This window comes from Anser anser (genome assembly GCF_964211835.1).
Source record: "Anser anser genome assembly, chromosome: 2".
Taxonomy (NCBI): domain Eukaryota; kingdom Metazoa; phylum Chordata; class Aves; order Anseriformes; family Anatidae; genus Anser; species Anser anser.
In genome coordinates, this window is record NC_139721.1 from 51,146,138 (window position 1) to 51,173,136 (window position 26,999).

The window sequence follows — 26,999 nt, forward strand, 5'->3', positions numbered from 1 at the left end:
GAAAGCATGGTCTCAAATAGCTACTTTACTATAAAATGTACATTTTGGATTGCATATTTTCAGGTTTGGCAGACTGAATCTGGGATCAATTTTTCCTCCTGTCTTTTAAGTTCATAAATACTGCTCTGCATCCATACCTTTGCTCTGTCCTGTTTGTCTGAAGCATTGAATCTCTTGCTCAGAAATGACCAGTCATGGGGAAAAAGATGGGATGAGACTAAACCTTGTAGGGATCTGCCTCATAACCTTGGGCTGTTCGATAGTCACTGGTGGTGTATTTTTTCTGTCTATGAATGGTGGTGTACAGAGCAAAGATTTCCATATTTTTGATCATGGAATTGCCTTTCCTGTGATCTGCAGTTTTCTAAATTTGGAAATACCAACTAACCAAGTGATAAGCAATGGGGTGCTGCAATCTCTGTGTACGCGTTTATGTGGGTAGCTCCCACACACAGACATAGTAGAACACCAAAGTTTCAGGTACCTTTTTTTTTCTGAAATAGCTGCAGGGTGAATGAGAAGAATCAAATGGTTTGAAAGAACAAAAGTTCAGGGAAATAGGTACAGCAATAAGCCCAGTGATTTATGAGCAATGTGAAGAATTTACCACACTCTTGCATCAGTTCACATGATAAATTTGCTTTGGTCATTGCCTTCTGACTCACCATAAGAATTAATTTGCAATCCTGAGATATCTGAGTGATAAGTTATTATATTTATTATTCATGATGAATAGCAAATCATTGTAGTAACATTCCCAATTATTTCATTTAATATTTGAGGTTGATACAAAATAAAAAGTCATCAAGGTAAAGTTGTGCAAAATTTGACATATACAATTTTCTTCTATTCACTATTTCTGACACTGTCTTTCACCCTTCCCTCATCTGAACTGTTCTATTTTTTGCAACACTTCAAATATACAGCAACTTGATTTCCCACACAAAATAACATTTTCAATTCTTATTAAGTCTGTAATTTTTTTTTTCTACCTGGCTGCAACTGCAATTTCTTCATGGTCAACGTTACTTTGTTCTTTGTTGTTCCCATGTTTCCAACTTGGTTTTCTGCCATTCTTTGCACAGTGAAAAGTGTGTTGATTAGCACCAAGACAGGAAAAAATGTTCAGGGAAATGACTCAAAAAGACCACTCAAATTTCTCTGAAATGTTTTGGGAAGTCTGTAGCAGTAACACATATGTCGCCTCCTGACATACATATAAATTGCTTTGCCTCATTTCCTAGTTGCAATCTGAGTTGTATTTCTAAGGAGTGGATTTTAATTTCTAGTTATTATTTTAAAGGTCAGCCAGCCTAGACAACCAGCATACCAATGACATAAGTTAATCATTTAGCTACCAGAAGATAACAGTGTTAACTCACATGAAATACAGTGGCAGCATCTCATTCACAATTGTTTTCTTCAGGAAAGCGATATTAAATTTTCATATGAGTCTAACTATGATAATCAAGAAGTTGAGTGGAATGTGAACTTATAAGCACGTAAGATACTCCCTGATAATTATACATGTATTCTGTGATAATTTCACACACTTCTGGTAAATGGAAGGCACTTAGCACATTCACTGAGAATGAATGAAAGCAGCTTTTCATTTACCAGTACTTATTGGAGAACCATGGCAGTAACTTCACAACTCAGCTTTCCCAGTGATAACTTGCTATTCTAACAGTATTCTAATAAGACTGGAAGAAATATCTCAATAATCCTTACTCCCTGAGAGGACAAGATCAGGTTGAGACCTTCTTGTTGTGGATGTCTGGACGAAAGTGAATAAAACCTCCTACATTCCACAACTCTTGCAAAATTAATTATGAGTAACTTATTTTCATGTTCTTTCTCCTTCAAGAGTAGGTCTGAAAAAGTGGAATTACACATCTTCATGTATTAATAGCATACTGCCTTTTTGATCAATACAACTATTTTTGGTCATGATTTTCAGAACGGACTAAACAACGTTGTTTTTAGAAAGTTGCAAATTCTGACTTCAAAAAGTAGATGCAATATATTTGAATTAGCAAATGCCCAGAATTAGACACAGAACATTGCTGGCCACCTCTGAAGATCTTGTTTCTTCTTCTGAAGCCACCTCAAAAACCTATGCAAAAACCTAGCAAACAGGAGATTTGATTTTTGTAAAACAGAACATCACACAGTTGTCATTTGTCTGTCCATTGTCCACTGCTCTAATAGCAAAACTCACTCCTCGTATAGATCAGGCAGCAATATTGACATTGCTCCCTACTAAAATAACATCTTTTAAATCTAGCTGAGGTTTCATAGGAGTCCTGTGAGCTTCCTGACATTTACATTCCCAGCCAGCCTTAGCAATATTAAGGCCACTTCTCTTCTGCAGTAATAATGATTACTTTGTTTGCAATTCAGATGAATTCATGCTCAACAACTGAGATGCCCAAAGGAAGGGGATAAAGATCATGACAGAAAGCTTTCTAAAACACACATAAACCCTTGCAGATGTTATGACATTAAGATATCGATGGAAATGCAGTTGGCAGGGGAGCTGAGACTACACTGAAAGGAAATCACAGTCTTAAGAAAGTGAAAAAGAAATCTAGAACATTTCATGACAACCCAGATCTGTGCAAAAGACACCACAGAATAGTTACAAATGAAGACTACTATGTGAGCACAAACTGGAAGACAAGAGCTTTGCCTTTGATACTGTGGTTTCAGGTATGACTGGAAAGGCTTTGCTTCATGTTTTTCCCCATAGCAGCCACTTGTTATTCCTCAAAAAACTGAGACAAAATTCCTTTCCTCATCTGGACTAAAACAGATGTTCAAGCACATGCAACAACACATGCAATGAATGCCACAATAAGCACTGCTCCTCATATTTCCTACCGAAGACCATGCTACAGATTCACACTGAAGTTCTGCCAGGGGTCTCTGGGAAGAGCTTTCTGTGATCACTTCTAAATTAATCTAAAGTAATCACTTTAACATACTGTGCACTTCCTCACTAGCACTGGTACCAGGAAAGAGAATTATCTACAATAGAAATAGTGCTCTGGAGGAGTAGAGAGGGAAATACAGGGTTTCATGAAAATATGAATCTCTTGTGAAAGTAGGTGCTTATAAAGTGTGGAAGGACACTATCAAATTACTGAGATTTACCATTGTTCCTGTTATAAAACTGTAATACAGAAGGGACTTTTGTCTATACAAAAATACCTGATCTATTGCTTATAATTAAAGAAATATAAAAACCTTGAGACAGCCACAGCAATTCAAACTCCTAATAAGCTTTGATTCACAGTTTCTGTAGAGCTTGTGCAAATACAGATTAATTTTTAAAATGTTATTCTCCACAGTGGTCAGATGTTCTATTGCTGAAGTTGAGACAATCGAGGATAGCAGATAGCTCGCTGAGTGCTAGAGAAGGGTTGTGAGTGAAGATACACATGAAGACAATATGTTAAGAACTCCAAATAACTCTCCCTAACTCAGTGCCAGAGCCCTCTGTTAGACAAAGCTGCATTGCATCTGGAGAAAGAGAGAAGGAACCAGTCAGTCTCTCCTGAGACACAGCTGAGTCACATGAGGTGTTTGCAGGTCAAGGTTGACTTGATGTCATCTTGATAGCTTTTGTAGCTGTAGTCATTCAATGCAACAAAGGATTCAACTGAAAATCGGGATCCTGAATGTCAGGTTATCTTTGACATCCTCAAACCATACCAGTGCACAGAGGACAACCCTACAGCCACAAGACTTCCACAGTCTACTGGAAATCTTCAGGCCAAGGGCCCAAAAGCCACTTCTTTATTGTAGTGGCAAATCTTACGTTCTTCCTGCATATTTCATATGATACAGTCCCAGTGGTACTCTTTTCTGGATAACAGTAGATATGGTAGCTTATTGCAAAAACTTTTGGAAAAATTAAAGCTTCAATTGCTTCTCCTAGTTTATGCTTTTCCATGTATTTAGTTTTGGGAACTGGAAAAAATTGAGTCAGCTCACACTTCCATTTTCAGTCTTGTTTACATGCTCTGCAGTGTGTACTGTGGCTTACAAGATGTTCTGAAAAAGCAGAGGAGGTGCTTAATTTGCTAATGATTACTTGAAATATTTATGTATTGGGGTTACAGCAAAAAAAAAATCATGAAAATATTCCTATTTGTCTTGGTATGGCTGAAATTCTATCTTAATAAATCCTAGACATTATGCAAAGTTAACCTGTTATCATCCAGGCAATCACTGTGAAAAAAGAAGAAAAAAAAAAAAGAAAAAAAAAAGTACTGCTGGTTCCAATTCTTCAATGTCCTGAATTATTAGTGGGAGCTGGGAAAGAATGAAAAACTGAATCACAGAAAGTGATGAATATTTCTATTAGAAGTGTTAAGCAATTGGAATAAATCATTATGAAAAGTGAGCAACATGAAACACAGGCAACAAATAACTGGACGCCACTTTTTTGTTACTGGTCAGTACAAAAGTCTGTAACCATGGCAACTAGGACTCCAAATTTACAGCATCATTATCAACAAATATTGAAGGGTAGCTTACAGCATTTTTCTCATTCAAGAGATATTACCTGCTTTCCCTGCTGTGCCCTATAGATATGTGCTTTGACCCCAGGCTTCTTCCTTCACAGGAAAAATCTACAATAGTGACAGTTAAGTCCTGTACATATCCATTCCTCTTCCACGTGAAGCAGACTGTCACTCACCATGCATTGTTTTGCTGGCTATTCGGTATTATATTTCCTCTCAAATATTCATGGTAAATAATAAAACTTTACTCAGACTAAGGTGAAATCTTTTCCCAGTTCTGAGACCAAGCTGAGTTTTGTTTGCAACACTTTATATGTATCTTATATTCTGGTCATAAACAGAAATGTACGAGGAAAAGACCACTTAACAACTAGAAATTTGATGTCATTTTTCAGCTGAAAATCTTTGAAACTATTTCTGGGTAATCTCTGCTGAAAAGCAAATATGGATTCACAAAATTAATTTAGTTACACATGAAAAGTCAATATGCATATCTTTTCGTCTCAGGATTAAATCATAAGAAACAGACAAATTGTTGTAGATACAAAATACATAGAGACAGGATTCAGCAAAGGTCCAGTTTGGCCTGGACCTAAAGGCTAATCCATGATGTATTTTTCTCCTTAACTAATTATTTCTCATGATTACAGAAGTCCCTCAAGCATTTCCCTACCTTTTAAATATATGGGCTGTCTGTAAATTGAAAGATTTTCTGCTCTAAAATGTTCTACAACCATGTATATTTGTTTTCATTGAGAGCTTAATTAAATAACTTCATTGCAGCTAGGTATGTACTTAATGTTAAGTGTTTTCTTAAGTTAACTTATTAAATCTGCACTTCAACCTTTTCTCATTATTTAGAATACCAATGTTTTCTGGGTAGATCAACTTACTCCTACAGTATTATCAAACCTAAACAAAGGCAACCTTTTCCTATTTCCATTTTTATTCTGTGGTGCAAAGAAACTCATTTGCTTGCAGCTAAAGCCTGATTTATTCCTGTTATTTGTCATGCTGCAGTTTGGGTACAAGTAACTTTCAGTTTTTATCAGCGCATTCCGTTTCTCTCATTATTTAGTCCTCATTCAACAGTCATGTAAGTTTTACAAGGTGGTCCAGTTATCCCACAGGGAACAGGAAAATAGCTCTGACTTACCAGAGATGCACTGTCATCTAGAAGTTCAATAAACAGTGTGATAATAAAAGGTCAAATGATGTACCAAAATGTTTATGCACACCTACTTTCTGTCATTGTAAAAATGCATTTGAACAAACCTTCTGGAATAAACTAAAGAAAAAATTAATGCCTTATTTTTTTTCTTCATTTGACCATAGACTCCTTGTGCCACCTATACCTGTTTCTTAAATTAAAACATTACAGGTGCTTTGCCTGTGAATGTACATTCTCTAAAGTATATGGTTTTCTTTTACATTTAAGATCAGTTCTGAACTCTGTATTTTTTCTATGTTTTTTTTTCTCTGTTTTGTGTTTTTCCTTCTTGGCCTATAATTCTATTTATATCAAAAGCTGTTACCTGTTTTCATCAAACAGCTCTCCAAATGAACAAAACTATGAATAGAAGCTACATCCCTGAAGTATCAGATAGTGGACTGGGAGTAGTAATTTCTTTTTACGATAACATGTATCTTGCAGTCAGCTGATGGGCTCAGTGAAAAAATACACCACCTGATATATATTTGCCACAGGTATTTTATTTTTATTTATAATGATGAAAAGAGAGAAATGAAGATTTTTTGTTTATTTTTTTACAGCCTAACAAGTGTTCAATAACTTTGACATTCTAAAATTATGTTTGGTAAATTATAGGAGATATAAAGGGTTATCATTGTTCTTGTTTTTCTGGCATAGTGTATCATTCACCATATTTTAACAGATATGAATTTCATGAACAGTATTTTGATTTTTGACTTGTATGCCAACCAGAGTTAATGAGCCCATTCCAACTACTTGCTTTTGTGCTCTAGAAGTTTCCTCAGCGTTGTTTTATGGCTATGTGTGGCATGATGAATAAGAATTTCTAGAAGCGTCGAATCACTTAGGTTGGAAAAGATCTCCTAGATCATCAAGTCCAACCTTTAACCTAGCACTGCCAAGTCTACTACTAAACCATATCCCTAAGCACCACGTCTACATGTCTTATCAGCTAAAGTTAAACAAACAAGCAAACTAATAGATAAATTGCTTGGAGTTTAGAGGTGCTTGCTTGAGCAGCTCTCAAGCCCATTCCCAAAGTGAAATATATTAATGTAAAATATACTAAATATTTCTTCAGTCCTTAAATGCTGATATGGAAACAACAACATAAAAGAAAGAACTGTGGTTTTAATTTTAAAAGAGATGAGGTTGGTTTGGATTTAATTTAAAAATTTACTTTGAGGGTGCAGGCCATGCAGGTTTCTGCAATTGGCCTGAGGAACCCTTATCCTGAACTAAAAAGTGCAAAATAGGTGGAGGAAAGGAATGAAACCAACTTATTGTCAAAATCATGTAATTGCCAGCTGAGGGGAATAACCAGTGTCTTCCATCTCCTGGGAGATACTTGAAATTAGTAACCAGACCTTTTCTATGTCAATTACTTGAAAAGGAGAAATTCTTTGCTCTAACACTGGCAAGATATATACAACCTGAATTATTTGATATTTTGAGGATATCCACCTCTGTTGTTGTCGTTTTGTTTTATTTTGTTTTGTTTTCCTGATTTTACTTGTAGGATATCTGCTGAATGGCCTAGGAGACATCCATTCTGGGAGACACACTTATGACTTTGTCTCAGTCAATGTCTACATCCCAGCCTACTCTGTGTCTGCTTTTTGCTCTGTTCTTAAGGGATTCTGTCTGAAAACACAATTTGGTATAAACAAAATAGCTTTTGGTGGAACCTGTATAGTCCTGACTAGGGGTAAGCAGATGAATTCCAGCTTGTGAAGAACTGAAAACAATCAGCAGACTTGTATCTTACTCCAGCTCTGTTTGCTCTAAGAGATCATTTGGTCTCCAGATAAGTGAAAATAAAGAAGCAGTAAATAGTTTCTCTTGTTTCTGGCCTTGTAAATCTCTCAACAGGGTACCAATATCATTTATTTATGATACCTTTTTGGTAACCTGAATACACTTATTAAAAGAGAAAAATGTAAAAGATGGCATAGAGATTGAGCAGGAATTTTGTTTCCAGGACTTTGACAGAAGGTGTAATACACCAGTACATTGACTTATTGAAGACTCTCCTTCCTACAACAAGATGTCATGGGGCATTATGATGATGATGCAGGGCAATATCTACAGGGGCCTCTAGCAATTCCCTTGTTGGACCCCAGTTCTTGACTTCTCCACCCAGGGTATGTTGCTAAGCCCAGGCCAAGCCTTCTGATCGCTGGTGGCTTGTCCTCCCTCTGACAGATGTGGGGCCATATAAGATGGAGGCTTCCTAGGACTCAAGTTTTCCTTTCAGACATGGAAAGCTCTCTTCTCTGCCATTAACTGAGCTACTTCTAAGCACCAAGGACATTCTCCTGACCATGGTCTTCAAGTGCCTGTGCTGTTCCTGTTCACATGTACCTGGATTCCTGGATAAAGGGAGGAACACATCTGATGGGGACCATAAAATTTCTCTCTGCAGCTCACACCCACTAGAGGTTTGGCTGCAGATCAGCCTCATGACTTGGGGCATGCCCATGCTTTGCCATTGCAGTGTCTCTTCCCTCCAATATTAAAGATAAACGTGAAAGGCTAAGTAACTACCAAAATATTTTGAAGCCTCTTGTCCTTCTCTCTTGTCATTCTCATGGCATCCCATCCTATGTGCATGTTACATTGATAGGTTACGAATGGATGCAATTACAACACATATCAAGAAGCACATACAATTTGTATATACCAGGCCATTGAGTTTCATCTCCATATTTGACACACAAGTTATCAGCATTGTCTTTCATGTATTCAGTGAATTATTTGGAGTTTTTCAAGAAAAACACAAGTCTGATCTTCATTTCTTTTTTCTATAATTGTTTTTGCCTCAGACTTGTTAAGCTAGCAGTGTCCCTGTCTGGATTCTTGAAAAACAAAAATCAAGCACTTCTGAGTGATTTCCAGGAAGTACAACTAAGACCAAAGTAGCTGTAGGAATTGCTTGAGGTAAGATGGAGAAATAAAGCCCTGTTGGGAGCTTGCAATAATGTGGTGAAGCTGTTTTTAAAGGGCAATGACAGTGGTGTGTGGGCAAAAGAACTACTGTGTTTGATACTGTGTGCAGAGACCCCAGTTCCACCTGTTATTCAAGAACGAGCATAACACAAAGTACATACTGTTTGTTGAATCAAGACCCTGCACTGTTAAATTAAAAATTTCATTTTTCCTTCCAAATGCTGCTGCTTTGATCACTATTTTTAACCCCAGCTCAGAAAAAGAGAAACTCCCTCTACTTGTATGCTGGAGGCTGACACCCTTTCAGATGTATTTTATCTGACTGTTTCTGAATGGGAGCAGGCTGCAGTATTGTGCTAAGACATCTTCATCTCCCAGCTCCCTATCTTATATGACTGAATCAATCAGTACAACACAGCATGATGGAGAAAGGGCAGGTTGAACAGATGATTCAGAGGTGAGATGAGGACACGTGTATGTGTCAACTGGGAGGTGCATGAGTTAATTTTTGTGAAGTCTTCATAAGTAATAAAGTTTTGTCTTGTTTTCAAACTTGGCTTGTTTTCCAGAGCATGAAAGAATCACTGGCAAATTTGTCTGCAGCTACTTTAATATTTAGCAATGACAGTTCACTGTATTGATTCCACTCATTTGCTAGTTCTTCTGAAATACATCAGTTTTAGTTCAGTTGAACATGTTGTATATCTGCTGATTTGGTTGATTAAAAAATATTTAGTATATCCTGTACCAAAGTAGTATGGAAAACACAGATTTGACTCATCAGAGTTCTTAGTAGTAAACAGCTCAGAATAATTGCTTACAACAGGTTTTAATCTATTTGGTCATGAAATATTCATGGTCATACCTAAGAATAAATGTCAGTACAGTGACAGCTTCCTATGATATATAGGACAGTACCTGTGAAATGGTTGAGCAACTATTTAAGATACTTAAGTAATATTGCTGCCTGCAGTAACATATTAAACAGCTCCGTGTGTGTGGTTTCCTTTTCCTGTAGCAAAAATTTTCTTGACTGTCTCTGAGATTACAATCAATGGTGTTTGCTGCATCTTATAATTGAGTCTAACATTCTGGAAAACCAAGGGTAATGCTTATTTGTGAGTAGTGTTTTGCCATTCAAGTCCTGTGAAGAACTTATTTGATATTCAAGGTTACACTTGCATGGAAGCTTAGCACATCACGAATCTCCAAATCTCTTCCTTCCCTTAAAGACATCAGTCGACGTCATATCCTCTAACCAAACATAGTAAGGTTAGAAGTTACATTATAAAAAATATGAAAAAGGCTGTGTAGGAGTTGGAAATGGATTAATTCCGGACAATGCTTTTCCTTGAATTTTATATGTAATATTGAATTGTATGTTTGCATCCAGATGTAAATAGTGCACTCAGTAGGCAGCGAGGTTTCACGTGGAGAGCATGGAGGTCTGCAGGGGGCTGCTTAACAATAGTGGGCCAGTTCTCAGCTGGAATAAGCTGCTGTAACTCCTACTGAACTTCTCATCTACTGCATATGTCCCAGAGATTATACAGCTTTAGGCGTTTGCACAGGTCATTGTCAGGGAGAAAGTGTGAATGTAAACTGACCTTTGGATTGAATCAGCACAGCCATTTGTATATGAATGGTAAATTTTATTATTTTTCATTACCATTAAAATTGTTGTTAATGATGATGATTATTATTAATGATGAAAAAGTCTCAGTAAACAAGACATAAGCACGCATTCTGCCCTGCAGGTCAACTCCTGCCTGAGGTGTTGCACCAGCACTGGGGTTGGGCTCAGCAAGTAGAGCACACCTTTCCCCTGCACGTGCTGGGAGCTGTTCTTTTGGCATCCTCACCCTTTAGAGTACCAGTGGTTGGTGAGACCCCCTCTGGTAATTTGTTAATGGCTCTTGGAAATGATTTGATACTTTCCTGGCTGGCTACGTCCAAACCTGCTGTGGGTGCCACACACACCAGGTGGCACATGAAGAAGGATTTGCATCCCCCTGCCAGCCCCAGCATTTGCAGGTATGATTCCCAACTGAAGGCTTTGTGTGAATAACTCAAAATGCTGGATCACATCCCTTTCACCTTCTCTCTGGCCAACAGCTGGTGAAACAAGCATCAGAAGGAGGTCTAGTGTTTCTAAATGGAGTCTGATCATCCAGTACATAAGCTAACTGCAAGCTTATGTTTATGATCATGGCCACAGAGTAACAACAGGAAAGCAAGTTATCATCTTCAAAATCATAGTTTATAAGATCAGTCTGATGTTCTAACTCTGCTAAGAAATACCTTTGTCCACCAACATTTTTGTTTGAATTGAAAAGAGTTTATTTTAGGTGTAACATAAACAACATATTGTGTTATTCAGCCCAAGTAAAGGTATCAGAATGTGGCCCAGGTTTTGCTAATGATCTGTTGATAAAGAAATAGAAAAACATTCAGATCTACATTGAGTTGTCTTTGTGGATATGATCAATTGGCCATATATCAGTGTACTGTTCAAGTTTCATAGGAGACTAGAGACATATTTTTTTAAAAGTCTGTACCATATGTCAAAGGAGATTTGTGCTTATTAATTAGCATCTTGAGAAGTCTGTTTCAAGAACATGTGTAGGAGTGGTCTGGTTAATTAGTGACTGTCAGAAACCTTATATCAACATAGTTTAGATGTACATTATTATTCTGATGTCTATTATTTCATCCAGGCACTGCATTTACTGTAATACTTGAACTAGTTCTCAGGTTCAAATGTTGAGGCTACATGACCTCTTTGTATCTCAGCCAATTTACCAATGAGTTGGATGTTACACAGTTATCAAGTGCATCAACTTTAAAAATAGAAGATAAATAAAGTTCTTAAGGTACCTATATGTTCAAACAGATTGGTCAGCATTACATTTCCTGCATGAATACGCAAATTAATTAAGGAAAAGAAAAGTGGATCACTAATTCTAACTACAGATTGCTGTGCTTTGTTGTTTGTTTGTTTGTTTGTTTTTCCTGTTTTAATTCCATAATTAAATTCATCATGCTCATTCATTGGCTACAGTTATTCCTTTTGCTGGCAGGGAAGAATATATGAGTACCTGTTCAGTTTTAGAGTATATTAGCACCCTGGCACAAGTCTTCTCTTTCTTCTTTTCCTTCTCTTTGGTCTTCAAGAAGAAGACTGCTCTTACGGGGTATTCTGGCAGATGGAATGATATCATAAATGAGACTGTATATTCCTCATGTTAGATCTAATAATATCTGTGTCATAGTGATCTACTTATCTTCACAAGTGGTGGCCTCAGAACTGTATTATCCTGTCTTTACATAGAAAATTTTCACACTCTGGAGGAATTTGCCCTTTTTTTATTTCACCATCTTTTTTATCATTCTCCTTCATTGCTTTCTAAATACAAACTACTCATTACAAACTTCACTTCTTACTCCCCTTGGCCACTCATAGTGTCTCATATCCTGCTGCAATGCCATCATTTGCATAAAAGCAGGAAAGTACAAGCTATTCACCATTTTAATTTTCATTATCTTTTATAAATAAGAAAAGGAATTCAGTCTACAGTGGGTTAGATACTTGAGCAGAAAAATCCAGTAGAAGTGAGCAGTCATTTTACTCTAATATCACCACTGTTATAATACCTTCCCTACTCATATAACCTGCTCCCGTAATATCCCTTGCCTACTATGTTCCATATTTCTATCTCCAGTGTTGTGTTGGTTCTTTGCAAGTATAACTTAATTCAGGGAGCCAGGGAGTGGTACTTTTGAAGGAGGATGGATTATAGGTTACAAGTGTGAAAACATTATTTTAAAAATATTCCCCTTGTTAGTGAATATGAGGATGCGATTCTTGCACCTATGTGCTGTCCCATGAATGCTGGGGAGTAGAGGAAAAATCTTTACAAAATAAACAAACTAAATCTTTAGTTTATATGTCAAATGAAAACATACCTGTCAGGCATTTTATTTCTTTCCCTTACCTATTGGTTACATTAATATTGTTACTCTAGAAAGCATTTTTAATTAGTATAGTTTTTAATTTGACAAAGTATCATCACCTCTGACAGCATTCAAAGAATCTTGTTTACATCCTTTTTTCAGTGCCTGTTAGAAGCACTGTAAACTGATCATAAGATACATATTCTCAGTCTGGCTCTGAACAGTGCTTTTTCATGCACTTTTTTTTTTTTCCTGAGCATCAGATTCAGACTTAAGGGAAAAGCTTCATTCTCAGTAAGAAGAGCACTTAACAACCTGTTGACTTTGAAAAATTCTGAGAATTAATCAAATGGATTATTGGATGGACTTGAATCAAGCACAAACTGTTTTTGACTCAAAGACTAATCATTTCTCTTCACACCTGTTAGTCGCTCTTAAATTAAGGATATGCTCTAGTAAGTTTATACAAGCCTATGAAAGAGCTGTTAAATACACAAATATCCATGGGCTAATGTACTAACCTAGGCTATCTACATGTCATTAAAAAAAAAAATGAATAACTTCAAGATATAATTGCAAGATGATTAAAAAAAAAATGTTTCGTGGAAAAAAGAAATGGATAAAATACATATGAAAACTGTGAATAAAACAAATCAAAGATACTTATCAGGCACTTACAGGCACAGAGCAGGCTAATGCAACATAGCCTTTGTTACATGTCCTGTTATATAGGACAGCAAAAAATACACTTATACCCTTGTCTACTCATAGCTAAGTAGTGAATGTCAATGGAATCTCTTATGTGGATTTAAACAAACACAACTTTTGCAGGAATAAAGACCAAATCATATATTAGAAGTATTTCTTCTTAATTGTAAATGTTTCAATCATCAAAAGATAACACATAGAATATGAAAATGCTGGCAAAGAAAAAAACAACTACAAATGGACAAATCCTAGAGTGAAAATATGACAGATAAATATTTGTTTTAAAATAGGTCAACATTTTGTCACTTCATTGATAAACATTGCCATTATTAAGTGTTATGATAGTGCCTAAGAATATCAACTCAGAACTGAAGTGCATGAGCGGCTTTTCAGAAACATAATAAAAAAACTGTCCCTTTCTCAAAGTACTTACTATCCATCTGCCAGATAACATGAAATAGATAAACAGACAAGAGAGACGGGAATAAAAGAGAATAAGGTGATGAAATCAAGTGAGTTTAGCAAGAAAGGGATGTTTTAATGTTCATTTACTTCACCAGGACTAATACATTTCAAGTATATCTCAGATCATGTTTGGTAAGTGATACTCAGAGGAACACAATCTCTGTTTTCTGCTGTCACATCTTCATTCTATAGTCCTGTACAAAGCTATAAACTTTCCCTGTTAACCAGTGTAGCAACTTTTTCCAAAATTTTTGAAACTCATATCAGCATAAAAGTAAGTGTTGGCAGAAAAAAGCTTTTTGGAAGATGCTTCTCTCCCATAGCTGAAGACCATGGCACCATACAGTGTGTCCAGATCTCGGTCCATGTAGAGTGAGCACAGAATGTATTGGATAGTTTTCAAACTAGCAAATAATATATTCTAATATTATGTACTTAAATATGTAGTTATATATGTAGTTATATACATTTTATTATAGTGTATCATATAGATAGTTCAAAAGGATGAGCATTCCTGATGAATACAATCTTTTGCAGGTTCCCTTGGGTGACACAAGCAGTTTGAAAAGACTTCTGACACAATGGTCCACTGCAGAATATGAAGGAAAGATATAAAAGGTATGCAATAATGCCATAGACTATTTTGCAGATAGTTAGCGTGAGTATTCATAATTTCTAATTTATCCCGTTGAAACACTGATTCTAAATATACTGTAGATCTAGACACAATTAGGAGAAGTAGACTGATAGACCTATACTGATGTGGAAGAAAGAGACACCTAGCAATATGCTCTAAGTATCCTCACTGGAAGTTGTTAATGTGTGTGTTGTTGTGTTTGTTTGTTTGTTTGTTTTTTCTTGCCAGCCTTTTATTTTGTTTTATTTTTTCCACTTAACAATGATGAAGTGAAAAGCATTTTGATGGGAGAATGTATTTTTCCTGCTGAGTTATCACCTCTTTTTGTGACTATCGGTAAAGTACTTACTGATTACTGCCTGAAAGGAATGACCTGTTGTACACCTACATGCTTGGAATTAGTCAAAGGACACCTAGGACAATAAATGGGTATGCCTTCTGGTTGTCTATACCTTTGAATCAAAACAAGTAAAAGTGCAGCCTGTATAGTCTCCATTTAATAACTGTCACACAGTAACTAAGGATCTAATCTTTGAAATCATTAGCATAAATCTCTGTCAGGTTTGTTTCATGATGTAGGTAAGAGGTATTTTGGCCTGATGTCTGTGCATGGTATACAAAAGAAGATAACAATGTTTGCTGCTGCTGTTGTTTGAACTGAACATAGTTTTTTTTGCACATCCCAGAAGAATTCAGTGAAACAGACTGTGCTTCACAGCACATATGCTTCCCTTGGCCTAATCTGAACTGATGAATTTTTCTCTCTCCTGGTAACTGTGTGGCAAGCCGCAGGTTCTGTCCAGACAGTTAAGATTTTATATCTTTAAAAATCTATACTTGGTCCAAAATGAACTGATATCTAATAAAAAAACTGTCACCATCCAGCTTCTTAACAGATCCAATTACAACAATGAGAAAACGCTTCTTTATGTCTTAGAACAGCTCTCCACTGCTGCTACTGTAAAAGAGCCAACACAGTTTCTTGCGGTAGTCTATCCCAAAAGCCCACTGAAGGGGCATGACTAAGAAACTCACTTTAGAAACAGAGTAAATTAGTTCCTTTAACAAAGGAGTGTGAAAGCAGTGATTAAACCAATAAAGGAAGAAGCACTCTAACAGGGTTTAGGTCTGGGTGGTGGGAGGATGTCCCACCACCATTTTTATATGAAAAATGAGAAACTTTGTCCAAAGAAAGAGAGTTTTTAGAGCGAGTAAAAGCCTAAGTTTCAAAATGGAAGCTGATGTACAATGTTCTGTGCATCAGTTATGTCTGCTATTACACCAATGACCCCATTTCACACTTTATTATATGTGTTGGGTGTTGTAGCATGTTAGACATGTAGGTTCCACAATGAGAAACACACTTTTTATAATCAAAAAAAGGATGCATGCACTTCTAAATCTAAGCATTTCCAAAGCTTTAATTACCATATCAAGTCAATTGATAAGAGGGGAGGATGGCAGGTGTAAAGAATTAGATAATTAAAACAAAAGGAATCCAAGTTGTTAAGGAGAAGAATTCTCCAGTATACCTACTTGTTATTCTGCAGGAAGAGAGCATCTGGGTGCTTGCAGAAATAAAACATATGGTAATGTACTGGTATGATAGTGAGATGCATATTATTTTAAATATGTTGAAAAATATGGCAGCTAATGTACACTTTTTTATAAATGTATATAAATATTTATCAATGAAATCTCGAAACATATACTTGTCAAGTATATGTTTTGCCTTTGAAAAGAGAATTCATAATGCGAAGTGCTTAGTAATCTTACCAGATGACTCAGAGGAACAAGTTTTCTGAGTAGAATGATGAGTGTATGACTTCTGTTGACTTCAACAAGAGATGGATTCTCATTTTAAAAGTACAGAAGTAACACTGCATTGTTTCTGTAACTAACATTGAAAAACATCATCAGTTAGTCACTGTTATGCTAGTGCTCTTGATTGCATCCGGAATTACAGTAAGTATTCAGACAGACAAAAATGCTCTTTCCAAATATCCTGGCAGTGAGGAAGATTTCTTCCTTATATAGCCAAGATTATGGCTCCCAGTCTGTTCTGACTGATAGGTCAGGGCTGCTGGGAAGCAGACAGTTTATCTTCATCCCTACCCACAAACAGAGAAGAGAGTAGCAAGACACAAAAAAAGAGGTTAGAGAGGTGATTATTTACCAATTTGCCACTGCAGTGAAGAAGTAGCTGTCTGTGGGATACTGACTGTCAGTGTGATTTGTAGATGAAGCTCAAGTTAATGAGTCTATCCTTGATCTCCATAGAGGTTGTTTAGAAATAAATGGCTACTCTTTTTCACTCAAACCAAGGAAAGTAAATATGTCCCACTGTTTATGGTTTCCTAAGGCTGAATGTAAGAAATAATTTGCCAGATTGTCTTGTCCCACATTAAAACAATAACGTTAAAAGGATTCTGAGATAATTGTCCCCCTAGTTCCTCTTTCTGTCTGGATAGGAGAGATTGAAATCAGAAACACATCAAGCTTTATTGAATTCACCTGATCCAATCTACATTTCTGAAATGGAGTTGTCTGTATCCAAAGTGGTCATCTATACTTCCTCAGTAATTAATGGGAAAATAATGGCTGTTATCTCTTGTTCTATCTCTTTCTAAGATTCCAAAGTGTTCAACAGTAGCCAGATGTACAGCTCTTCATTCTTTGGGTTCTGACACTTTTCATGAGTGAAATAGATAATAGTAATGCAATGACCAGGAAGTAAATCAATAAAACTGTGGTACACCTCTAAGTTACTTGAACATTTTGAGCCACTAGGAGCCAGAGGAAAATCCACTAAGAAATATGCATTTTTATTTTTTAAGCTGTAGGAAAAAAGAAAACAAGTTGAAGTTAATCAAAAGATTAAAAGCACTATTGTGGAAAACATACAAGTCTTATGAGGAGCGGCCGAGGGAGCTGGGGTTGTTCAGTCCGGAGAAGAGGAGGCTCAGGGGCGACCTTATCGCTCTCTACAGGTACCTTAAAGGAGGCTGCAGCGAGGTGGGAGTTGGTCTATTCTCCCACGTGCCTGGTGACAGGACGAGGGGGAACGGGCCAAAGTTGCACCAGGGGAGGTTTAGGTTGGATATTAGGAGGAACTTTACTGAAAGGGTTGTAAGGCACTGGAATAGGCTGCCCAGGGAAGTGGTTCAGTCACCATCTCTGGAGGTCTTTAAAAGACATTTAGATCTAGAGCTTAGTCATATGGTTTAGTGGAGGACTTGTTAGTGTTAGGTCAGAGGTTGGACTTGGTTTATCTCGGAGGTCTCTTCCAACCTAGATGATTCTGTGATTTCCTTCACTGTGTATAGCAGGGTATGTTCAGTTAGCAACGTCATCTGCCACAGTAATTGGTGCAGACAGCTTCAACAAGTGACCTAGAAGGTTTTTGTTAGTTACATCATTCACTCTGCCACTGCTTTAATGTGGGAGGAGAGATATGCCCATGCAAATCATGGCTGACTTACTTTCTACTTCTGGACATGAAAGAGACTTTTCTTTTCTGCATCCATTTGCTTTTAGGTGATAAAATCCACATAGCAATGGAAGACACTAGGAAACATCCTTAGGAAGGACAAAGAAAACTTCTTAGTCCTCAGACTTTGCAGTCTTTGAGCGTCATTTTCAGTTACTGGCAGAAAGGATACTGGCCGCCTCTCACTTTTGATACATTAGAGGGGGAAAAAAAAAAAAGAAAAAAAAAAAAAACCTACAAAGGCAGTGGAGACTTTAAGAAGACTGTGGTATTCAACCATTGCCAGAGATGCAGTCTCCTCACAGGAGCTGCAACAAAGTTCCCTTTTACCATAAGTTCATGTACTATTCTTTTACCTGTGAAAGTATAGAAAAGACTCTGCTCATAGGTCAGATGAGGACTTGCCTTTTACAATTACAAAACAGAAATTTCTTATTTCATCCATTTTTCTTTCAGATAATTTACTCCTCTGCTTTCCAGGCAATTCAAGGTTGTATTCTATGTTAAAAAGATAACAGGAATTTTGGTTAAATTATAATCAGTCTATTTATATCACTCCATTTTTCCTGCCCTCTTCTTATTTTGATTCAATTTTTACAAGAACTTTTACTGCTATATTAATCAGATCATTCTGGATTGTTGTTTGGCTATGTACAGAAATCCTAATTTTTATTTTTAAATATAACTTAACCATCAGATGAAAATAGCTCACTTGAAACCTAGGTTGTAATTATACTGTTATCCAGAATTTCAAAAATTATGAAAATTGCATACAAAAGTATTGTTTACATTCTGCAATTTTGAACTCCATTATCTTGACAGATTTAATTTTCAAATGGAATTGATTAATCACTTGCCAAAGGCATATTTTTAGTTTAAAGCCATCAGAAATTTGAAAAATGTGTCCAAAGCCAATAAAGTATAGTAACTGATTTTACTTTTACGTCACTTGAAATATGTACTTAAAGAAAAACTTGATTGGTGAAAAAAATGCTTCCTAGCTAGAATGACATGCCCCCATTAAAATGTTGCTGAATTAATGACAAAACCTTTTAAAAGTAATCATTGAAATTCTGATAAATTCCCAGTAAATCAAGCATACAAAGCCTAGACTAGTGGCATTGCAATTCTCTAGGACGGCCTTTGCTCCCTTACAGGTCACAGTTAGTTGTTAGTTGCAGCTGTGACATGGAGAGCAGAGTGCCCCATTACACATAGCAGCCCCATCACAGAGCCGTGCCCTGTGGCACTGGTATCTCTGCAAACACGGAGCAAAGGGAGTGGTCCTAACTGGGAGAGTCAGCAGTTGCTTATGAGGTGTTAAAAAGGAATTGGAGGAATGCATAGAGACAGCTGAGGGCATCTGTTGGTATCTGACATAGAAGACACTCATTTCCTACTCTGCATCTAAGTGCTTTTAGGTGCCAGACTCCCAATGGCAACAGGACACAGTAGGAAATACCCCTAATGAGAAGGAGAAAGGGAAAAAGCAGGATGGAGCATGTCCAAAGGAGTGGGTTATGAAGGTGTTATTTCTATCCATGTTCTAAATGAATGACAGCAAGATCAGATTACATTTGTCAAAACAAGAAAAGTACATTTCCGTGCTTGACATATGAGCTGTCAGAGTGTGCACAAAATTCAGTTTTGTGGATGGCTCGAAAAGAGAGTATCTGAGGCTATGGTTACATTGCAATCACTAGTAGGGCAGCACAATTTAGTTTATTGAAAAGGTACATTACAGTTTAAACTAGCTATGCTCAACTGGCCCACTGAAGCACAAATGCTACCCTGCTATGGCAGCACAGTAAACAGCATGAATGGACTACCCAAGTATTTACTTGTATTTGCTTTACATGATGCATTGCAATTGGAATCATCTACTGGAAGGGGGAAATTCAGGTCTCCTTACTGGGCTAGAAAATCAAGATCTGCTTCTTTCTCTTTTGTAATGCCAAGAGAAAGGATTCTACATCTGTACCTCAAGCCACCTGCTTAGCAAATTAAAGTGGAAGTTGCTGATAACAAGCAACTGAGTAACTTCAAGGAAAGCTTTTTCAGGATGCTCTTCTTTTTGAGTATGGCAATATATTTTGCAAAAAATAAAATTTAAAGCTGTTTGTGCTCTTATGGTTGTAGGTTACATCTGTGGAAAGATATGGCATCTTTTTCGTGATTCTCTGTAAAAGCCTCCTGAAAGCCTTGACATGTCCAAGGGCTTCCTCGGGGTTGTTTCACATCCTTGGAAGTAACTCACCAGGAAGGACAAAAGAAAGTTAAGAGACTATCAGGTTCATGACTTCTACTTTATTCACAGGGGAAAGCACAGTCAGGTGCTGTGCATAGTGATCGTAATAAACTTGTTCAGAGGCTATTTCAAATTACTCTGCTCCTCAGGACAAAACAGGATTGCTCCAGCCGTGAGATGGTGAGTAAAGAATGCATGCTTCTAATCACTGCCATCAGATTAGAAGCATGATAGCAAGCACTGGAAAATATGGAGACCTGCACATTTTGATATCAGGCAAATCTGTCTCTAGATGAAAGTGGTGCATGGCCAGAAGGATTAATAGTGTTCTGTGGAAAGGACAAGAGTCATTTGGGTACGTGCAGCAGAGATGTGTTCAAACAGCCCCTGTTCCCCCTTCCACTTTGGCATGTCACTGTCAGATGAAGAGATCCTAAAAGAAGGGATGCTGCAGGTTCATTTCTGGAAATTTTCAGCTGTTAACCAGAACCCCTGAACATCTAAGATAATACTGAGTAGGCAGCAACTTTACGGGGACATCCTGGAGCATAGGGCCTTTTGTGGTCCCTCTGGTCACATACTCTTAAAGGCACCTCAGATTCCCAACTACAATCCAACCAGCTGATGTGTCTTCTGCTACTTTGTACTTTGTTGTGATTTTGCATTATGCCTGAGTGATGTTAGTGTTTCTTTGTCCATGTGGCAGTGAATGGTAATGCCTTCTTGGACTTCCTTCAGGCTATCAAGCTTCATAACATATCTTTACAACCACGTCAAAAAACACAATTTGGCTGTTCATGACTATGCCACATGGCTCAAATCACAAATCCTCACTCTTATTTTTGATTTATTATCTTATCCACAGGAAGGTAGTATAACCAGGATCCCAGTCCAACAGCTTATCCAAGAGTGGAGGATTGTAATCTCAGCTTTCTGCAACTTTCTTCTTTACGATATTTAGTTTATACAAGCAGGCTGTTTGGCTGCTTGTGTATGTTTTTCACACCCCTGCTGTCTCTTGAGTACTCTTATTTTTTTTTTATATGTAGGTAAAAAATCTCTTTTAGTGTGTTACATACCAACTGAGGGAATAGAGCAGTCTTGCTGGGCCAATGTTGTGCTGCGATGCACGGAGTGAAGCATCAGAAGGTCTTGAGATAGTTTATGCATACAGCTGTTGCATTTTATTGGTTTGCTGTTAATGAGGTACTACTAAAGAATTTGGAAGCATGGCTTTGAGGATCATTTAACATAATGAATCATCCAAGTTTAGCTAACTATCGCAACACATGTAAAAGCTAAAGAAGTTCTCTGTTAAACTGAAGAAAGTAGTTTGTACTGTTTAACACAAGGTGAAACACCTAAACATCTGCAGGTGCTTAACAAAGAAAGTGACTCAGAAACTCAACAGGAGAAAAGTTAAGCTGCATTCCAAAAAAAAAGCAGATACAAGTAATGATATTGTTAGAGTAAAAAGTTAGAATTATTTTCTTCATGAAATATGAAAAATTATTTAAGATGAAATATAATTCATATATACGGAAATATACATGTCAGTGGATGGGGTAGGGTGATTTAATTTTTCAGTCTAATCCATCTCTTTTATGCCATTTTGGTAGTGCAAACCCAGCCTTAAAAAATAACTCAGTCAAATACCTAATGATTATATCTTCAGGAGAAAAAAAAACTTTATTGTGAATGTACTGCAAAAACTTCCAAGGCCTCTTCCCCAAACGCTTGTCACTTGGTAAGGGGCCAAAAAGATTGCCTGTTATCTTTTAGCAATATCTTCTTTCTGATAACAGCTACTGTGAGTCTACTGCAACAACTTGGAGCAGTCCCACAGACCTTAGCTGGAGCCTCGGGGAAAGAAGGGTGGCAGAACAGGAGGAAAGGATGGAAACAGGAGGAAAGCCCAGAGGATGCTTGAATTAAAAGCATAAATACGATGTACCATGATGTGTAAACAGAAGTGTCACTTTTTGCATTTTTGAATCCCTGCATAGAGGTAATGCCTCAGCTGTAGCATTGTCTGATTTTCATCACTGCTATTCCAGATCAGTGTGGGCCAACTGGAGAGACTCCAAAAGAGAATAATTTAAAATGATACAAGTTTCTGAAGGAAAAGACTCAAAAATTGATCTGGTTTAGAATAAGACTAAGGTAGATCACAGTAATATTCTTCAAATCCATAAATGTCTGCTGGAAAAAAAAAAAAAGGAGGGGAGAATCAATCCATTCTGCATTGCCCATGAGGAACAGAATAAGAAGCAGTGGGCTAAAATAGCGTACATTTCTGATTTCAAGGACACCTAAGCTCTGGGACACATTAAGGCATCTGGAGCCTTCCATATAGGAAGTTTTTTAGTACCAGACGTTTATCAGATAACAGACAGTCCTTCAGTCCTTCATGTAACATGTTATTGTTCTCTCCAGCACTACAATTTACTATTCATTGTCTTAGAAGATGGTCCTGGATTCTTCTTACGGCAGGGTCTCTGATTATATAGCTATATAGGGAAATTTAAATGTATACTTTAAAGTCAACTATAGCCAGTCAGAGTTATAATAATTTTCATTGTTTTTATTATAATTTCACCAAAAGACAGGTTTTGTGCTGTGAACCATTAAACTAAATGAATGAATGATTTCAATGAGGAAGGAGGAGCTTCTGAATTTATTTATTTATTTATTTATTTATTTAATTTCATTTTCCAGTTCTACAAAAGAGGATTTTATATTTAAACAGGAGTTGAGTCTGTATATGACAGAGTCAGGAATAAGAATTGGTAAGCCTCCCTCTTTATTTCAGAAATACTCAAATTGGTTAGTTCCATGTAGAAGCCTTCTGAGGTATGCTGTCCAGTCTGGAAGGGATAATTTTAACTTTCTGAAGAATTGCTTTTTTAAAGTTAAAATATATGCTGTTAGTTTATGACTTAACAAAGTATATGATGGTTGACTCAGCTGTTGTCAAGATGCACAGAGGAAGAACTGCTGCTAACATCTTCTAGAAAAATCAGCAACATCTTAAAATGAATCGAAGTAAACTACATCAAAGAATAAATGTTTTCATATTATGAATGGTTCCTGTGAATAATGTGTATATTTTTCCCTAGGAGTGCACAGTGATTATCTACAAAATGTACTACCTGATATTGTTAAAGTGGCAGACAAATATTAAAGAGGGCTCAGGCAAAAGGATGAGTCATGTTCATCTCAACTAAAAATTCTGAATCTTTGAAAGTGACCATGAATATTTAATAGCATAGTAATAAGATTCTGTACTTCCACCCGTTTAAATGAGCAAAATTGTGGAAGGTTAGCTGTGAACTGGAGAACCTCCTACTTTACAAATAAATGTGCTGCAGCCTGTCTTGGATTCAGTTCAACATTAAAGGATGGCCTTTGCATGTGTGAGGACTTTTTCTGTAACTAGTTTGGACTCTATCACCTGTCTGTTAGAGAATGGATGGCTAGTAGTTACAGCTGCTCACTGACCTGATTTACATCTTTGGCAACAACATCTTACTCTGAAGAACTTGTGATTTCTATACTTACTACTCCCCTGATTTTAGTGGAAGATCAGTTTTGCTATTCATAAATAGGTATGATTCAAAGCCTAAGCAAGGAACACACAGGAAAAAATATATATGTCTTTAGTGAAAAGGAACAAGGAAGAAAACCCAAACCTACTAGTTTTTTTCCTTGTTGTTGTTTTTTTTTTATTTATTTTTTTTTTTTTTTTACGTAATCATCTCTCACATGTGAAAGAAGAAAACTGCCAGTGAAAACTTAATGTGGTCTGGAACTCTGAGACCTCCGTAACAGTAAGAGACAAACCACTGTCTTCTCATCTAGGATTTATTGTTGGTTTCTTTGTGACCTTATGTCCCAAGAATGGCATTGTGCCTGAGATACTGTTCTAAACATTAAACGTGAGCGTACTTAGACCTCTCTACTGATGTATTTTTCAGTGAAGATATAGGAAGCAGTATTTCTGTTGAGTAAAGGAGTAAATTCATCTTAAACTATTTTTAATATTTGAGCAACAAAGAAAATAGGCCTCAGGTTGCAGCTTGTGGCTGCCCAGTATTTATGAAAACTTACCTGTTTTGAACACTTTTTGGATCTAAATGCTGTTGTGTGAATGAAAACTTTCAATCCCATAAATTTGTAATTTATTATTGCAAGTGAACATTTTGCAGGCTTATTCTTGACTGTTACTTCTTTTTCCTTTACTTTTTCCTTTTCTACCCTGAAGTAGAAACTACAGAAACTACAGGAACAGGAACTAGAAACCAAATACAAAATCCTTGTGGTGGAAGCAGCAACAGATCCTACATTCAGTCAAGAGCACAGCTGTTGAATTGAATCTCTCGCCTATTGGTGGGTTCTGGTTCACAACACAGAGCAGTCTTGGAGAATACAAATGGGATGCCTTTTGGACAAAAGTAAACTGGACATGCACTGAAAAAACCTCCCAGAAGTATTGTAGTTGGACCATCATCTTGTACAGGAAAATGGCAATGTTGGGGTGTTTGGGGTGTTGGGGTTCTAGTTTGGTTTTGGTTGGCGTAGGGAAAACTGGCATTTTGGTCAGATTTTATCGAAACCCTTGATTAAAAACTAATGCTTTAGATAATGCAGTTTCCTGGTACACATCATTTAATAGTACACTTGATAAGGAAATATATACCATATATATATTACTGTGGTTCCAATTCTGATTCTTTAAAACAAATGCTTATGCATGTAAAAAAATAAAAAAAAATAAAAAAAAAGAGCCTATGTTTCAGCTAAAAGCATCAGGCACTTGAAAAACAAATTATTTTTTATACCAGAAACTTGAGATTGCAAGCAAACGTTAGCAAGTCATGTTGAGGAGTTTAATAATATTCATATTTCATAAAAGGAAATATTAGTTATTTTTTGTCTCTACAAAATTTCTGCTTTGTGGTTTGACTTATAAAGTTGATATTTGAAACCAGGTTTATATTCATTTTCATAATTTTCCCATAAACAATCATGAAGAAATTATGTCTAAAACTCTCTGCTGTTGGGTACTTATTTGGCTATCATGAAATACATAAATGATAGGTGGCTTTGAGATACTAACACACACACACACAAAAAACTTTAAAAGGACATAACTGAAGTAAATTATTCTAACAATATACATTATTCTATTAGTTTATCACCTGTTAGATTAGAAGTAAATACTATTAAGATGCTAAAATTGTCAATTTAAATATAAAGATTTTTATTTTTTATATTTTCCACTCAAGTAATTATCCTTGTGGTTTCCATGCCTCAGACAAATCACCATTATCTTCAGCACTCAAATGCAAAGAAAGCACATAACTAAACTCTGGCAATTACAAATGGGCTCTCATCTTTAGCAGTTATGAAGATATCAGACAGTTTGGCTCATAGAAAACATAACCCTAATGTCAAAGCAGTATATCATTATAAGGCAAACCCCATTAAGCATAAAATGGCTTTACAGATTCCAAATTAATAGACTAAATAGCTCAGTCTAGACTTCTCCACTCTTCTGTAAGGGATTTATCTTCAGAACCTCACAGAGTTGGTTCTCTTTGTTCATGCATCAACTTATTTCCCAAGTGTCATTGATGCAAGCTATGTTTTATTGCTTGCATTTCATACTTAATCTAATCATTAAAACAGTTGCATGACAAAACTTCAGGTTTAGGTTTTCATTCACTTCTCAGATGCACATTATTTGCACTTAGCAGATACCAAATTGGTTTACAGGTCGAGAAGAGATTTTTCCTGGCATACAAAATATTCCTGACTTATTTGTCTATTGTTTTTATCTGCATAAGGTCATATTGGGATAACAAGTCATGGCCAAGCCATGTCATTCACATTTTATAAAAACAACCTTGCACATGAGTGGGGATCCTCTGAAATTCTGCACTATCAAAGGATTGTCATGCTTCTCAAAACCAGCTGTAGGTATGAGTGGGACTAGTTGTGGATCCACAAACTGGGTAAAAGAACAAAGCGTAAAAGTGCTTGCAATAAAGTGTGTTTATCAAGGAGCATACATAGTTTGAAGACCTAGTGTATATGAAGCAAATTATTAAACTCATTCTGTAATAAATCATTTTTGATACTTTCCGTAAGAATGAGGATGGTACACTGGCATTTCTACATGATCAAGATTAAGGTAAGGTATAATTTTTATTCAAGAGGTACCTTCATGATGTAGCTTTGTGTTCCTGGAGATTTGGGCTTAGCTTTCTGTCTGGCTGGGTTTTCTATTTTTCTCAAAGTTTTTCTTGCTCATAGTTACTCAGTTCAGTGGCATTTAAAACATCTTGGAGATTATTTCAAGAAAACCTGTATATAAAACTACTTTGGAATTAATACAATACTAGCTTCTCTCTGTAGCTCACTTGCTATACAATAGGACACTCTTCTGGTACTTGTCAGTAATGTAACTTTTCAAACAGCTAGGAGACCATCTTGACTCTTAGCTTGAATGTTAAATCACAAGCATAAAATTCATGGGAGAAGGATGGCGTTGAGCTTTTCCACAAGCACATCACTGAATGATGGTGCAATCTTTCAATTTTTTAACATTGCCCTTGAAAAACTACTGCTCTGTGCACAATTTGGCTTACTGTTTTGTCAAGTATCTTTCTTCTTTCTTGGATACAAAAGAAGAATCTACAAATGAGATTCAATGATGCATGATAAAAACGTTTGTTCTTCTATAGACTAAGCCAGCAAAGATCACACATTCTGTAAATTTCTATAAGTTCTATAAGTTT

General features: G+C 36.5%; 1 protein-coding gene across 17 annotated transcripts in view; it reads left to right on the plus strand.

The window, feature by feature from the left end:
- Positions 1–26,684, plus strand: part of LOC310894228 (uncharacterized protein) — a 31,221-nt gene extending 4,537 nt beyond the window's left edge. Inside the window, exons 2-6 of one of the 17 annotated variants that reach the window (XR_014579684.1) lie at positions 14,359–14,439; positions 20,266–20,376; positions 22,002–22,204; positions 22,915–22,985; positions 24,461–26,662. Coding sequence is in view for 2 of the 17 variants with exons in the window: in XM_083824090.1 (XP_083680216.1) it covers positions 14,420–14,439; positions 17,296–17,448; positions 20,266–20,376; positions 22,915–22,985; positions 24,461–24,570 (465 nt within the window). In the remaining 15 variants the exon portion in view is untranslated. Of the gene's footprint in view, positions 1–8,570; positions 8,686–14,358; positions 14,440–14,471; positions 16,048–17,295; positions 17,449–20,265; positions 20,377–22,001; positions 22,205–22,914; positions 22,986–24,460 lie in introns of those variants that run through there. The other 16 variants (XM_083824090.1, XM_083824091.1, XR_014579685.1 and 13 more) reach the window with 16 other exon arrangements.
- Positions 26,685–26,999: the final 315 nt, after the last annotated feature.